Source organism: Periophthalmus magnuspinnatus, chromosome 16 (assembly GCF_009829125.3).
Source record: "Periophthalmus magnuspinnatus isolate fPerMag1 chromosome 16, fPerMag1.2.pri, whole genome shotgun sequence".
Taxonomy (NCBI): domain Eukaryota; kingdom Metazoa; phylum Chordata; class Actinopteri; order Gobiiformes; family Gobiidae; genus Periophthalmus; species Periophthalmus magnuspinnatus.
This window is the reverse complement of record NC_047141.1, coordinates 16,135,013-16,149,204: the sequence shown is the minus strand read 5'-3', so window position 1 is coordinate 16,149,204 and position 14,192 is coordinate 16,135,013. Positions and strand designations below refer to the sequence as shown.

The following is a 14,192-nucleotide window of genomic DNA, read 5'->3' as shown; positions in this document are numbered from 1 at the left end:
TAGTGAACAAAATTAACTAAAAAATATCACTGACCAGTCAACTAATGTTATAGCGGCATTACTCTTACATCACACTAGCTCATTTTGGAGATTCGTCAATACACCCGAGGGGAAACATAACGATTTGCTTTAAGCTATCATTACCAGCCCACCATTAGCCACCACACCTGCTAGCATGTCATATCCTTCACCTGTTAACATGAGCATGAAACCAGGGCAAACACCGCAGCTCTCCCCAGAGAACCAGGCCTCTCTGCTTTAGATCCCATTAGTCCGGTCCCGCTCCACCCTCAGGCCAAAATGTCAGCAGCGCCATGGTAACGAGGCGAGGAGCGTGAAATTCCCTGATTAGACTTGGACTCCCAAATGAATACAGCCTTTGATTGATGATGACCCCGTGACCTCCGAGACACTCCCACTAGGAATAACTTTATATATTTACAAAAGTACAACCGTGAGAGTGAAGGAATCATGCATATTGTATGGAATCAGGAGCAGTACAGTGGTGGTGTGACTGCGTTGTGGAGGACGTGGAGTACGCAGCTCTCTTCTAGCGCTACTTGGAAATTGTTAGTTCAAGTCAAGATTTAGTCAATCGATTAAAGTTGCAGTAAGAAACTTTAGGGTTAGCTCTGGTAAACTGGCCCAGTGGTCACCTGCTTGTCTCCATTGGTTAGACAACTGTTTATGTCATACAATGCAACATTTCTAGCAAAGTAGAAGTTACGTTAAATCCTTGGATATGATTTTTTAAAGTAGGTTTTGTCCTGGTTTAGACTGACATAGTTTGGTCCTGGTTTAGTCCAGACTTTGGCTTAAACCAGACTTTTATCTTGCTTGGTATTTCAGTAGTTATGAATAAATCTCAGTGTGCTAGTATTGGTTTAGATCTTAGTCCAATACTTTAGCCTCATTATAACCCATTCAATTATATAGAGATATTTTCTTACAAAAGTTTGAAGTATATCTCGACATCAGCAGTATATAAAAAATACTTTGACACATAGAATAATATAATTTTCTGGTGGGCCCCATAAGATTTCCTTTTAGCACAAATGCCCCTCAGTTTGTACAGTTGGCCTTTTGCTTCAACATGATTGGGAGGACAAAAGTAGCACTGTGTCCATGCCAGCGTGTTCAGAGCCGCTCCTCGGTGTGATTTGTAGTGCGATATGTAAGGCACTCGGAGTACAAGGTAGTCTCACCCGCTCCAATACACATACAGATCTACCATAGGCTCTTCAAGGACAAGGAAGTACTATACCATCTGAATATGAATAAGCCACTGTAGATAGTTTGTCAGAGATCTGGACTTTTTTTATTTATTAAAAAAGGTGGTTATTTTCTTGTGTACAGGTACTTTTTCTCCTTTTTAAAGGACTTGACATCACCTTATTATTGGACTACATCTGGACACTTGATTTAATAACCAACAGTGATGACGTCAAAGCTTAGTTAATACACATTACCCCATTACAGCCTATACCACTGTTCAACGTGTAACCTATTTTCCAATGTAAACGTATTGTCAAATCAAGAAATTGAATGAATTGCGAGGGCATAGAAGGGCTAATGACTTAAATTAACATGTGCAGTAAAAAAGACATATGACAATCTGCATACACTCCTGTTTGTAACTGTGTCTATAAGTACTAAATGCTACTGACAATTTCTCCACAACATATCATGTGCTCTGCAATTATACATTATGTCATTTCCAGTTGAAATGTAAAATTTTGTTTTTGATTAAAGCCACAGTATGGAACTTTACAGGCAAAAATACACAAAAATAAAAGTGTGTTCTTTGTTTATTTCATTGTGGTTGTGTTTATTGCTGTAAAAAACTATGAAAACCTTACTAGAAGCGTGCTTGCACCCCCACAAACCTGACTCTTATTTGGCCTGGCGCTTCCACCTGCTTTAAATGCTGTTCCTTTGGCTTCAATATTCCACAGTATGGCATAAAACATTTTCCTTTGAGAATGTTCCAAAGTATGGTTTTAACTTTCATTACCATGGAGGAATAATATAAGTGACCGGGCAGCTCTAGAAAGTCACATACTGTATCTTTAAACACACAACGGTCTCAAAATAATATATAGGAGAGGTTGTCTGGCAGATGTAAGAGTAGTTATAAAGTTTGTAACCTTCACTTTCTCCAAAGGTGTGTACGCTCTGACCAAAAACAGACGTTGCTAAGCCTGCGGAGTATAAAATATGCAGCATCTCTCTTCTCATTATCTCACAGTGTTTCCTATGGCAGCCTGATGAAGTTAAACTCATTACTACTCACTTGATTTGACACTAATTCTCCGAGCAAGGACGTGCAGGCTCGCGAGGTGCTGCTGGCTGGTGCACACAAGAGCCGCACTTTATTTGGTTCCTTTTGGAGCGGTAGAAAAGGATGGAGAGAGAGAAAGGAGAGATGGCGAGAGAGAGGCAGGCTCATTAGGGAGAGCCATATGGTGGAAGTTACAGCCCATTATCACAGAGCACTCAGAGTTGTGCATTTTGTTTGCAGCTTTCCACAAACTCGGCTTTTTATTTGAGCATTTGACAGTCAACAATAATCTGGTAAATATGGTGTATTATAGTCGCTTCACAAGATATGAGTTCAGTATCTATTAGTGGAAACAGTGGAAAGCATAAGTCACTGTCAAAAATGTACAAAAAAGGTCTTAGGTTTACAGCAATTTACAGAAAGTACAATCATTATCTGGTAACACAATTGCTATGTAATAAATGCTAAATTTAAAAGAAACTTGTTGCAATACCTTCTAAGCAAGAGAATATTATATTTTTATTTATTTTAAGACAAAACGTGGAGTGTCTAACTAGTATGGCCTAACTAATATTACCATAACATTTCAGGGTGGAGTAGAGTTTACTTGTACAAATAGGACCTGTTGTCTGCAATTAACCCTGTGAGTGCCAAAACAATTCAACTATTACGACAACAAGCACCGGGAGGGAGGGCATGCAGATTATGAAGAAAACACGGAGGAGTTATTCGAGGGCAGTGATAAAAACAAGCTTTTAAACATCACTCCTATAATGACACAGGGCTATTGTAACCATGTAGATAGTGAAGTTTGTGTGTCAGATTATAGTGACAGGGCATAGGGCTGGAGGGAGTGTGGTTAGTGCAATAGAATGACAGTCTTCTGCACTGAGAATGAGCCGGGAATGATAAGAAGTGGAGATGAAAAGCATGGAGCCCTGTAGCGCATTTTAATTTCCACTGCATCCAGCCTACTCTCGGGTAATACTCAAAGACAAGCAGTACAAACAGGCTACACCACATTTTATATCAACTTTGAATGCAAAAAAGTTTTCAGAATGATACTGCATATTTGAAAGAACAGAAGGGGAATCTAAAAATAAAATGAAAAACAGTTAAAGCAAGGTATAGAATGCTAAATTAAACATACATATTGCCCAGATGATGTTTAAATGTAACATAATGTAACTACACACTTTTCTACCTGCTCGTCTCAGTGGAGATACATTTGCTTTGTATAGAATGCTCCATGGTATGGCATTAAATATGATTTAATCACAGGTGTTTCTATTGCTCAAAACACCTTGAAATACAGGCATTATTTTTGAGTGGGCTCACCTCTCCACTGTAACTTAGGAAGGTTCGCGTCACCTGCTTATGGTAAATGGTCAAATGGTCACATTTTTATATAGCGCCTTTCCACGTCCAAGGCATCCAATGCGTTCACATAAACATTCACACACCAAAATACGCAGACACTGGTGACAAGGTGGGTTAAGTGTCTTGCCCAAGGACACAATGACAATAATCATCTGTGGGAGCTCGAATTGCACCACCAACCTGTGGGTCAGTGGATCTGACCGCTCAACCAATGACGTTTATGTCAAGAGCGGGATTCGAACCGCCAACCTTCGGATTGGTGGACAAACACTAAGCTACTGCCGCCTCTTATCTCTATGGAAAGTTTAATGCCATGTTCTAGCAGATAGTTGATTCTCTACCAGAAAAGTTACATAGTGCTCCAAAAAATGAAAATACACACAAAAAAGTAGCAATTGGGCAATATCATAACCCTAAAAACACCTCCAAATGTTTGGCACTATTTAACAAAATGAACTAGTAGTGCAATAGCTAAACGGCAATGGAATTTTGGAGATCTAAGAAGTTATGAGTGCCAGTAATTGGCTACTTTTTTACTTTTTTATGTTGCTGTGACTGAAAAAAAAAAAAAAAAGGTCAAAACTAAATCATTTTATGTGGCTCCTCCATAAATGTATCAAATGGTCAATCCACTAAACTCTACTTGATTCACAACCATGTAGAGTGCATCATATTTAATCGTGGGGACTTAGCCTTAATAAAAAGTCCCCATATTCCTGCCCATATTCTATTGACCTTAACATGTGTTCTCTGCCTCTCCACAAGGATAAGATGAAGGGTGAGTCCACTTCACTGGCAGCTGCTGGATCCAGAGCTTATATGAGCGAGCCCAGAGCCAGCTGATTTGACTGAAGACTCTCCACTTCTCAAGGCTACGCCCGCGGTTATCCTCCCTCTACCCCGTCTCCACTGATCCCCCTAAGGCTCGCAGCGGGAACGTGCTTCAAATCACTTTGTCCTCCAGCTCCAAAAAGTTTCTGACAGGTCGTTTGGTGGACCGCACAAATCTATTCTTTCCTCCCAAATAGTCCTCCTTTCTCTGGTGTTGACTTTGGAAGTTTTGGACACAGTGGTGAAGAGCCAGAGGGACACGGGATTCTTTGAGTTTTGAGACAGATTTGACGGTTCGCTCCATGAGAAAAGGGTTGGTGTGTGTGGAGTGTGATAGATGGATGGTACCTTAGTAGTGAGAAAGGACTTATAAGGTGCAATTTAATACACCTTAGATTTGGTATTTCTTGCAGAATAACTTTAAATCATGAACTGTATGTGTATTGCATTTTGACTTGTTGCCTGAAATTCGTTAATACAAAACATCAGTAGAGAGTGTTAAAATTGCTTAAGTTAATGATAAGAACATAAAAACAATGGCTGATAAGCAGAAGCTACATGGGTGAGTGTTATAACAATTTCACTTTGTGCAATGTTACAGTTTAAACAATCCAAACAATAAAAAAAAAAAAACAAATAAATAAATTATAATATATAGAAGTAAGTCTGTGAGTCTGTGAGTGAATATGGGCATAATGTAACCTTTCTGCTGGAGGATCTGCCACTTGCTTGTCTCCATGGAAATTTTGTTGCTTTGGCTCTCAACAGATCAGATCTGTAATTTGTCCTAGTAGCGTCGCTCGCTTGTCTCCAGGACCCTCCATCTGAAAAGTTACACAGTGCACCTATAACTATACTAGGATGTTATGCCAAGTTTTCTTCTCTTTTGAACTGTTTGGTGAGAATGGACCTGTGTGTGTGTGCGTAAACTGGTAAGGACAGAAGGCTGCACCTCTGCTGCTGTAGTGCTTCTCTTCAAACTGACACAGGCAGAGCAGAGACAGCAGGAAGAGCAGGGAGAAAAGGGACAGTAGGGAAAGCAGGGAGAACAGAGAGAGCAGGGCCAGAGCGTCAGGGGGTCCAAACAACTGCACCTGTCAGAAGCAGGCGCCAGGTGCACAGATCAACATCACAACCAGGATGGACTACAACTACCAAGAGCAAGGTGTAATGTCTTGGATCCATAAAACATTTCTTCCATAAAAGCACATGTGCCAGTGTGGTTGCCTGAACAGCCAGTCCCTTCTACATTCTGTTTGAATCCAGACGGCTCTGGAACTGGACCATTAGGACTTCAAATCTCTGTCCTAACTTGAGACAGCTGCTGTCTCTCAAATGCAGAATTCACAGCATTCACAGCAAAATATAAGAAATGATTTTAACTGAGGTAACCAACAGTTTGGTGCAAAAATCCACGCTTTTTGTCAGAAATCTGTGTTATTTTCCCCCTTTTTTACGCATATGCCGCTATGTTTGTTTTGACACGTGCATTTCTATGATTGGTTAGTCCACCTGTCAATCACCCCTAGCTGAAAAGGGGGGAGATAGGGCACGGTTCCAGACCCATTCGTCAAAGCATGTGGTTCTGGCTGGGAGGTTGTCACTCAAATTGTTTGTTTACATTTACCAACCTTCTCGGTCACTATAATTAGCTAAATATCCCTTAAATGTACATTTTCAGACAATAATGTAGGGTTTTGGCAGTGAGATTTGACACTCAACATCTGTCCTTATCTGACCTTGACCTGGTTCTCATAAACTTCTTTAGTTGTTGAGATTTTGGCTCTAAAAGATGACTACATGACCACACTGGCCATTAACTACAAGTATGCCCTCTGCATCTTGTCTGTTTTACTTGCACTGTTAGGCTGTGCAGTGTGGACGCTGTGTGCTCTCAGTCAGAATACATAACAAAGCATGAAACATTGATTCAATCAGGGAGCAACAAGCAACATGAAAGAGGCAAATCAACAGCACTTCAGTCAAACAAACAAGAGCGAGCGTCTTCAGAGGCTCAGAGCGTTGCTGTGCATGTAGAGAGAATTTGACTAGCCACTGCAAATTCTGATAATTCCTTTTCAAATGCTACAATTGTTTTGGAAATTCATGTGAAGTTGGCTGCAACTGAGCACAAACGTCTGTTGCACTCTTTTTGGAAATACAAATCTTGAGAGGTTAGAAGAGGCTGCGGTGAAGTTGATACAGAGACTCCTTGTTCTTTATTTTTCTTGAGAATTTGGATTACGCTGCCCAGTCATAACAAAGATCACAACAGAGATTTGGTTTGTCCATTATTAAAAATACTATAATAGCAAAAGATATGTATTTAATGAACACAGAAAAAAAATAATCTTGATTTTATGTGTTGTCTTCAACTTTGCATGCTTATTAAGGAGCAGGTTATTAAAATGTTAAAAGGTACGGTATGTAACTTTTTGGGGGTGGCATGTCACCTGCAAAATTCCATGGAAATATAAACTTATAACCATATTTTGGAACATTCTCCATAGATAAGATAAAGTTTTACGACCATATTGTGAAAGCTTATAGCCAAAAGAACAACATAAGGCCAAATAAGAGTCAGGTTTGTGGAGATGCAAGCCTGCTCAGAGTAAGTACATATGTTTTCAGTGCAATAAAAACAACTGTGTCTGCAAACTAGTCAAACATTTTTCAAAATGCTACTTGAGTAAATGTAACAGTGTGCTACCCACCCCCACCTTTGTTTCACTCACTACTATTTCCACCGTTTCAGTAGTGTCTAATTTTTAGATCAGGTAAAAATTTGAGAAAGTGGTTTGAAGATTTGACAGCAGACCCACAGTAGTGAGTGGATTGACAAGGCCAGTGGTTGCCTGTGTGAACTCCGGCCTTGCGTCAGCTAATCTTGTGAATAATGCAAAATCATGAATAAACATTGCATCGAGTCGCACAGTACAGAAGACCTGCCTCTTTTTTTCACTCTCTCTCCAGCTTCCCGCCTTTTCTCTTTCACACAAAAAACTCCTTCCTTCCCAGGCCCAATCAAACACTCCCACTACTTCCCTCTCCCCATCTCTCTCTGTCTTTTTCTCTCTCCCTCTCTCTACCCCTCCCTCCCCTCTCTCTTCCTCTCTCTTTCTTTCTCTCACTCTGCTTCTTTCTTTGGCCCAGTCTGACACACATTGTAGTGGACGAGCGACAGGGAAAAGAAGCCTATATGAGCTCAATGGCAGGCTGGTTCAGTCTCAGAGCCAGTACAAAGCCTGCCCACTGGGAATAGGCCCACAAAAGGCAAAGGGGGCTGTACTCTTCTTTTGCTCGGCCGCATCTGAAGGGTCCTGGCCGCTCCACCTCCTATAAATAATACAACAGACCACAACAAAAAGAGGAAAGAAAAACACTGCCACTGCATCAGTCTGTGCTACGAGCTGGTCCAAACTATACTTCATATCCCTGCCGTGTCCGTCTTTCATCTAGTACCAGAACTACACATTTTAAATGCACTGGTGGAGGGTGCGCCACCTGTTTGTCACTATGGAGATGGCCGAAATCAGCGAGAAACACAGGAGGTGCCATCAATTTAGCTGTAACTGATGATAATATATGAAGTTATATGAATTTTATGCCATACTGGGAAACATTCCAGGCAAAGCAACAACATATCGTAGAGTCAGGTGCAAACCCCTCCACCAAAAAGTTATATAGTGCATTAGTGCATTAGTGCATAAAGTGAATTTCTGCTCCGCCCCCTCCCTCTGCTCGTCCTGCTCTGGTCCAGTCCAGGACAAAGGAGCTGGTTTCATAGTACAAGCTGCAGCTGAGAGGACAAACAGTCTCAGTGGGGTGACTTCCACTGGACACGGCCCATTTCCCATCGACACACACTTATGTACATGATGGGCGGTAGCATTTAGTTTATGGTTGTAAAAATATCATTACCCAGATACTAATTAATATGGTTATAGTATCAAAACTAGGTACTCATTTGAAAATGCTGAATACTGCTCAATAGTGAAAAAAAAACACAACAGTCACACTTTTCCTTGCATTTTTTTCAACACAGAACATTGAAAAAACTATTATTTTGAGTAAGAAAAAATAGTAAATGTCTTAAATTTATAAAGCATATCGTTTTTCTAAATGCTTGGCCCACCTTGTAATGCTGTGCAGAACACATAAATCTGCTTAAGTTTAATGCTTAAAAAAATGAAAACTTTTACTGTGTTTTTTGAGACAATAATGTAAAGACACATATAAGAAAAAAACAGACCAAAACTAATTTGGACATTTGCAGATGAGAAGTGCCATGTTTTTGCACCTGTCACTCATTATGTATCTAATCTTCACAGCGCAGTGCAGTGTGTATCCAGAGTCCATCATTAGAGCCACCATTATCTCCCTGCCTGACCTCTGCCCCTCTTATTACATGCAAATAGGTCTGCTTTTTGTGCACCCCAAACCAGACCCCCACTCAGAGAGAAAGGGGTGCCCTGGCTCCACACTCAAAGACATTTCTCCATCTATCTCCTATTCTTTTTGTCAATGCAGACTGCGGATCTTATGATGTCAGCATTCAAAGGAGGCCATGCAGGAGGATTGGAAGCAAATAATTAAGAGAGTTTGTACCAAGGACTTCAAAACATGTAGTTAATAGAGCGGGGTTTAGCTCTTGAATGGACCCAAAGGAGGCACTATGCGTTTGGCTAATTTGAGGCTGCAGCGGGTTTCAAACAAGTAGAGCTGTATGAAGTTTGAGTAGTTGAGCTTATGTTAACATTTTTATTGTATTTATTCTTTCAGAAAAAAAGGCAAAAAATAAATAAATAAATAAAATAAAGTCTGACATGGTTTTACTACTTACTATAAGCCATAAATTGTATCCATTTGCCTTGTAAAATTCTGTATGTAGTAACGATGAACTATGAACGATGAATGAAATAATGTATTAGTGAAAAACTAGTTTCCATATATATATATATATAAACATATACCTCACGTTATATGGATAAATTTACGTTGATGTATCAAATTCTGGCAATATAAACGCTAATGTATTAACTACGGACCAGATTGTCAAAAAATTCTACTAATCGATGCTAAAACTAGTATTGAAACTAGATATTAGAAAGTATTGAAAATGTAAAAAAATGTATAAATAATAGGTACATATTTGACCTTTCCTAAGTAGTTTTAATTTAACTAGTATAAACACCCATAAAATGATAAAATAAACTATAATTTTGTGATGAATATTACACATTTTCTAAAAAATAGCATGTTATTATAATTGTAATATCAAAATCTGTATTAAAACTGTCTTATGTCTGACCCTGCGCAGGGACTTCAGAGGGAAAGTAGTTTACAGCCAAATCTGGTGCAGAGCATCTTTTCTCTTTGAGTTCAATCTAATCTGTGCACTCTCCTTGTTTTGAATTTAAAAAATAGATAATAAATGGACTATACAATGTACAAAATTTCTATATTCTGTAAAATGTGTGTTCTAAAGTGTTCTAGTATTGGGAGAAAAAAAGTACATTCAGCTTTGGCAAATGAGAGACTCCCTCCCGCTAATATTGTCAGCATATTCTCAACTCATATAAACTAATTTCACTGCAACCACATGAACCAAATTTTCCGTCAAAGCATCCAGCCAGCAATTACTCTTCAAATTTTATTAAAAGTCATAAGCAAGAAGTGCGGGCATATTTACTTTGCACACAGTAGCCTTAAAATCCACCGACTATAAACAGAATCTCATTTCAAAAACTCCTTCCAAAAAGCCAAACAAATCATTCCAAGTTTTGAAGTCGCACCAATCCATCCAAAACACACAGCATCTACTGCCAAAGTTCCAGAGTTTTCCCAAAAATAACTGCTTTCTTTCTGTGTGTGTCAACTTTTCCTCCTCCTCCTTCTCTCTCTTTCTCCTATCTCTTTGTTTACCTCATTTGAGCATGTAAAGCAGCACTGTGGAGTTGTTGTGTTGTCGCGGTAACGAGACACGGTACCTGTCAGGCGGTCGGGATGAGCAGAATTCCGCCCCCGGTCAGTGTTTGGTGCCGGAGGAGGCTTTTCCGTGACTGTTCCTCCTGGCACACACCTGGATACTGTCTCCGCTCTCTGTCTGCAGTTTGACATTTGGTACGGTGAAGACAGAAGACACTGCGAGGCAAAAAATAAAAGATTATACAGTATGTCAAATGATGAAATGGAAAAAAATATAAAAATATGGTTTTCGGAGTGAGTTGTTACAGATTTAGAAGGTTGTTAAATGAATGTTTGGGGGCTTGTTTGCAGCAGTGGGAAGATATTGGAGCGTGTTGCATCATTACACTGGCGTACTTGAGGTTGCACGAAAATAGTTCAGTAATAATTTGACGACAAAACATTTGCTTCTTTCACATACTTTTGTCACAAGAGAAAATACACAATCGGGTTAGATACAAGAGCGAATAACAGCGAAATACATCTGGACTTTGAAAATAGCAGTAGCTTAACGTCTTTGGATTGTGAGAAGCGACGCTAAAAAGAAGACGTGCACACTCCAACGCTAGTGACGCAAGATTTGAATCCAAAGGCAGAGGTGGGTGGAGTAGCCAAACATGTACTCAAGTAATATTATTTTATAGTTGCAGTACTCTTACTTAAGTATAAATAAGTAGTAGAGGTCCAAGAAATTGCTCAAGTAAGTAAAAGTATTTGGGAAAACCACTGCTTAAGAAATAATAATCGTAGGAACTGTTCGGACGTTTTATCTCGTTTATAATTTGGAGCTACTGAAAATGGAAGAGCAAAAGATACATTATGTTATTGTGTAAAGATAGACAAGGCTGAGAGATAAGGGTACTGTTACAATGTAAAATATATCAATCGAGCAGTAAAGGTATGACGTCTGAAAACTACCCCACAAAGTACAATTCAGTTTTTTAAAGTTACTCAAGTAAATGTAACTGAGTAAATGCAACTGAGCACTACCCACTTCTGCCCATTCTGCTTCTGTACCAAACTCTCATCGACCGGGATAGTGAATGCAAACTGGAGAATCACAACATTGCGGCTTGCAGGGTTGACTTTCAGAACCTGTCCTTGGGTGCCCTTGACAGCTGTCAGTTGAAAGCAGGAGGAAATGCAGGCAGGTTTTCATGTGAGAATACCTTTTCATGGATTAAAGTAAAACTCCTGCGAACCTGGAAGTAACACTAGTGCGCTGTTGGCATGCTAGCTGTGGTTTGATGTTAAGACTATGCTCTGGGTAACTGTTAAATCACTGTAAGTATGAATAATCAGCATTTCATCAGGTTCATATCTCTAGACACGGTTTATAAAATATTTAAGAAATGTCCTGTACTTACTGAAGATTATATAAAATGACCTGTGTTAAAATTAGTTGTATTGCAATGTGCAGATTTGTATTGGTACATTCAACTGCGCAAATATTACTACCAAAACATACCTATATATTATGCATCTTTGATTCCCTACAACTATTACTTCAACTATTGCTATTGAGCCAAAATGAATGAACTCAAGTGAACTCAAACTAACACTTTTCAACTTCTTTTCAAAGCTCCTCCCTCTCTTCCACTGAACTACTGTATCCAAAAACTCTGCCCATTGTTCCTAATAAACACATGAATCCTGAGAGAGCTTCATTTTGCCCTTTCCATTCCTCTCCGCTCACTGTCGGACGCCCACATACTCGCTCAAATCAAATTAAAAATGTCACCATCCGATCCGTGCAGTAGCAGCGACCTCGGGAGTGCTATTGTCTTGTATAATTCTGCCTTTGTGCTCCGTAATCTGGCCTGCTATTGTCTGGATTAATCCATAACACTCGGGAGAATAGGGAGCACATTCGGTCGCTCAAAACATACTGTTAATCTGAGTGGGGATTGGCACGCTCCACAATGAATTCATCAGGGCTCTGTACATTTAGAGTGGGATCAACTCAAACTGGAGATTATTCTTATAGGGCAATGGGCAAAAGTTTTTTTTTTCTTTCTTCTTAATATCGTGAACAATTAATGGCATCTCAGCATTAATTGGTTTACATTTTTACATTTATGTCTCTAACCACCATATCCTAAAATATAAAAATCACTAATCATCCAGTTTGATACATTTTTAGGAAGTGATTTAAAGCTGCACAGTGTCACTTTTCTGGTAGACCTGCATGTCTATCTGGAAATGATAATGCCCTGACTGTAAAGTTTCACAGTATGGCATTAAGTACATGAGTAGAAGTATATGATGCGACCAGGAGAAGCAAAAGGTTTGATCTGTGGAGAGGAGAACCTGCTAACAGTAATGAATGCATGCAAGATAGTCAAGTTTAACGCAAGCCAGGAAAAGCAATAACATCTCCATGGAGACGGGCAAGTGGTGGACCCCTCCCCCCACCCCACTAGAAAAGTTACAAAGCGCACCTTTAATCTAGAGCACACTAATTCTTGATTATATCCCTACAAACAAGGGTCTTAAACAAGGTCAAGATTGGATTGGATGACGATAATGTAGAAAGAGTAATTAAACTAGGTTATTTTACACATCCGACGACCTTAAAATGCATTATTATTTACTGTACGATATGATTTTGATGCGCTAAAGTTTCCGTTCCCCTATCCACACTTTAAGAATCAGTGCTTGAACCTGCGTAATTGAATGGTAAGGGGAGGTCCAGCAGCATGTCTGACTCAGTATGGTGCTATTTGCATGAGCCGCTGCCAAATGCTCACCAAGCATTAATTAGCTACATCTTTATCTCCCCTCCGCTGCTCATTTGCATAATTTTGACAATTTTTCCCCCCTCGCTCTACAGCAAAAAATCCACACACCCGTTCACACAACTCCCATTCACCGAGGCGTTTATCCAGTGTCGTCCTCATTTTGTGCTACTATTTTAATTCCGCTTTCCTGCATTGAGTTTGATAAAAGCAAAGGAGTAAAAAGAGACAGACGAAGCGACAGAACATGACAACAATCAAAATGGAGTCATGGTTGTGTGCTAGTGACCGCTCCCTCATTCACACACACGAGCCAACCTGCTGAGCGCTGATAACAGGATTAATACAACTGAAAAATCCTAATCGCCGGGAATTAAAAACGGAATAGTGCTGTTAAAATTACGGTGGTGTCAGAGGCAGGTTAGCATGCAGAGCTAATGAATACAAGCTTATAGGATTGGTGATGTACAGAAGTGTAACCTGTCAGTGATGTGAAACTGGCTAAACGCTGGCACGACTATAACCTCATTCTGTAGGATTAATTGAAATGCGGGAGAAAAGATTAAGTTCAGGCCTGGTGTTTTCATGTGGTACTTTAGTTGGGATTTTAGTTGATGTAGTACATAAGAATATCAGTTTTATGTAACACTTTTCTACCTGCATGGATACTCAAAGATGTACTATGACTTTTTTGGTGGAGGGTCCATCACCTGCTTGATTCTGAAGATATACATTTAATCTGACGTAAACTAGATGAGTTTAATGACATACTGAAGAACATTCCACTGAAAGCATCATCACTGAGACAAAATGGTGGCCACCTCATCACCAGAAAAGCTACAACTATTTTGAGCTGTCATTAGAGACAACAAGGTACACGGCGCCCCCACTGGCCTGACATAAATAACGCAATCAACTTTCTGAATCTAGTCCAGCTTGCAGTATTTTTATTTCAATTTTCCTTTTCGATACAAAAGTTGCTACTGTATAATATT

General features: G+C 39.6%; 1 protein-coding gene across 2 annotated transcripts in view; it reads right to left on the bottom strand.

Annotated features, from left to right (window-relative positions):
- cdk14 (cyclin-dependent kinase 14) overlaps positions 1–14,192 on the bottom strand; it is a 210,338-nt gene that overhangs the window by 39,545 nt on the left and 156,601 nt on the right. For both annotated transcript variants that reach the window (XM_033980456.2, XM_033980457.2), the window contains one exon: positions 10,483–10,636. In XM_033980456.2, the coding sequence (XP_033836347.1) occupies positions 10,521–10,636 (116 nt within the window). In that variant the 3' untranslated portion in view covers positions 10,483–10,520. The remainder of the gene's footprint in view (positions 1–10,482; positions 10,637–14,192) is intronic.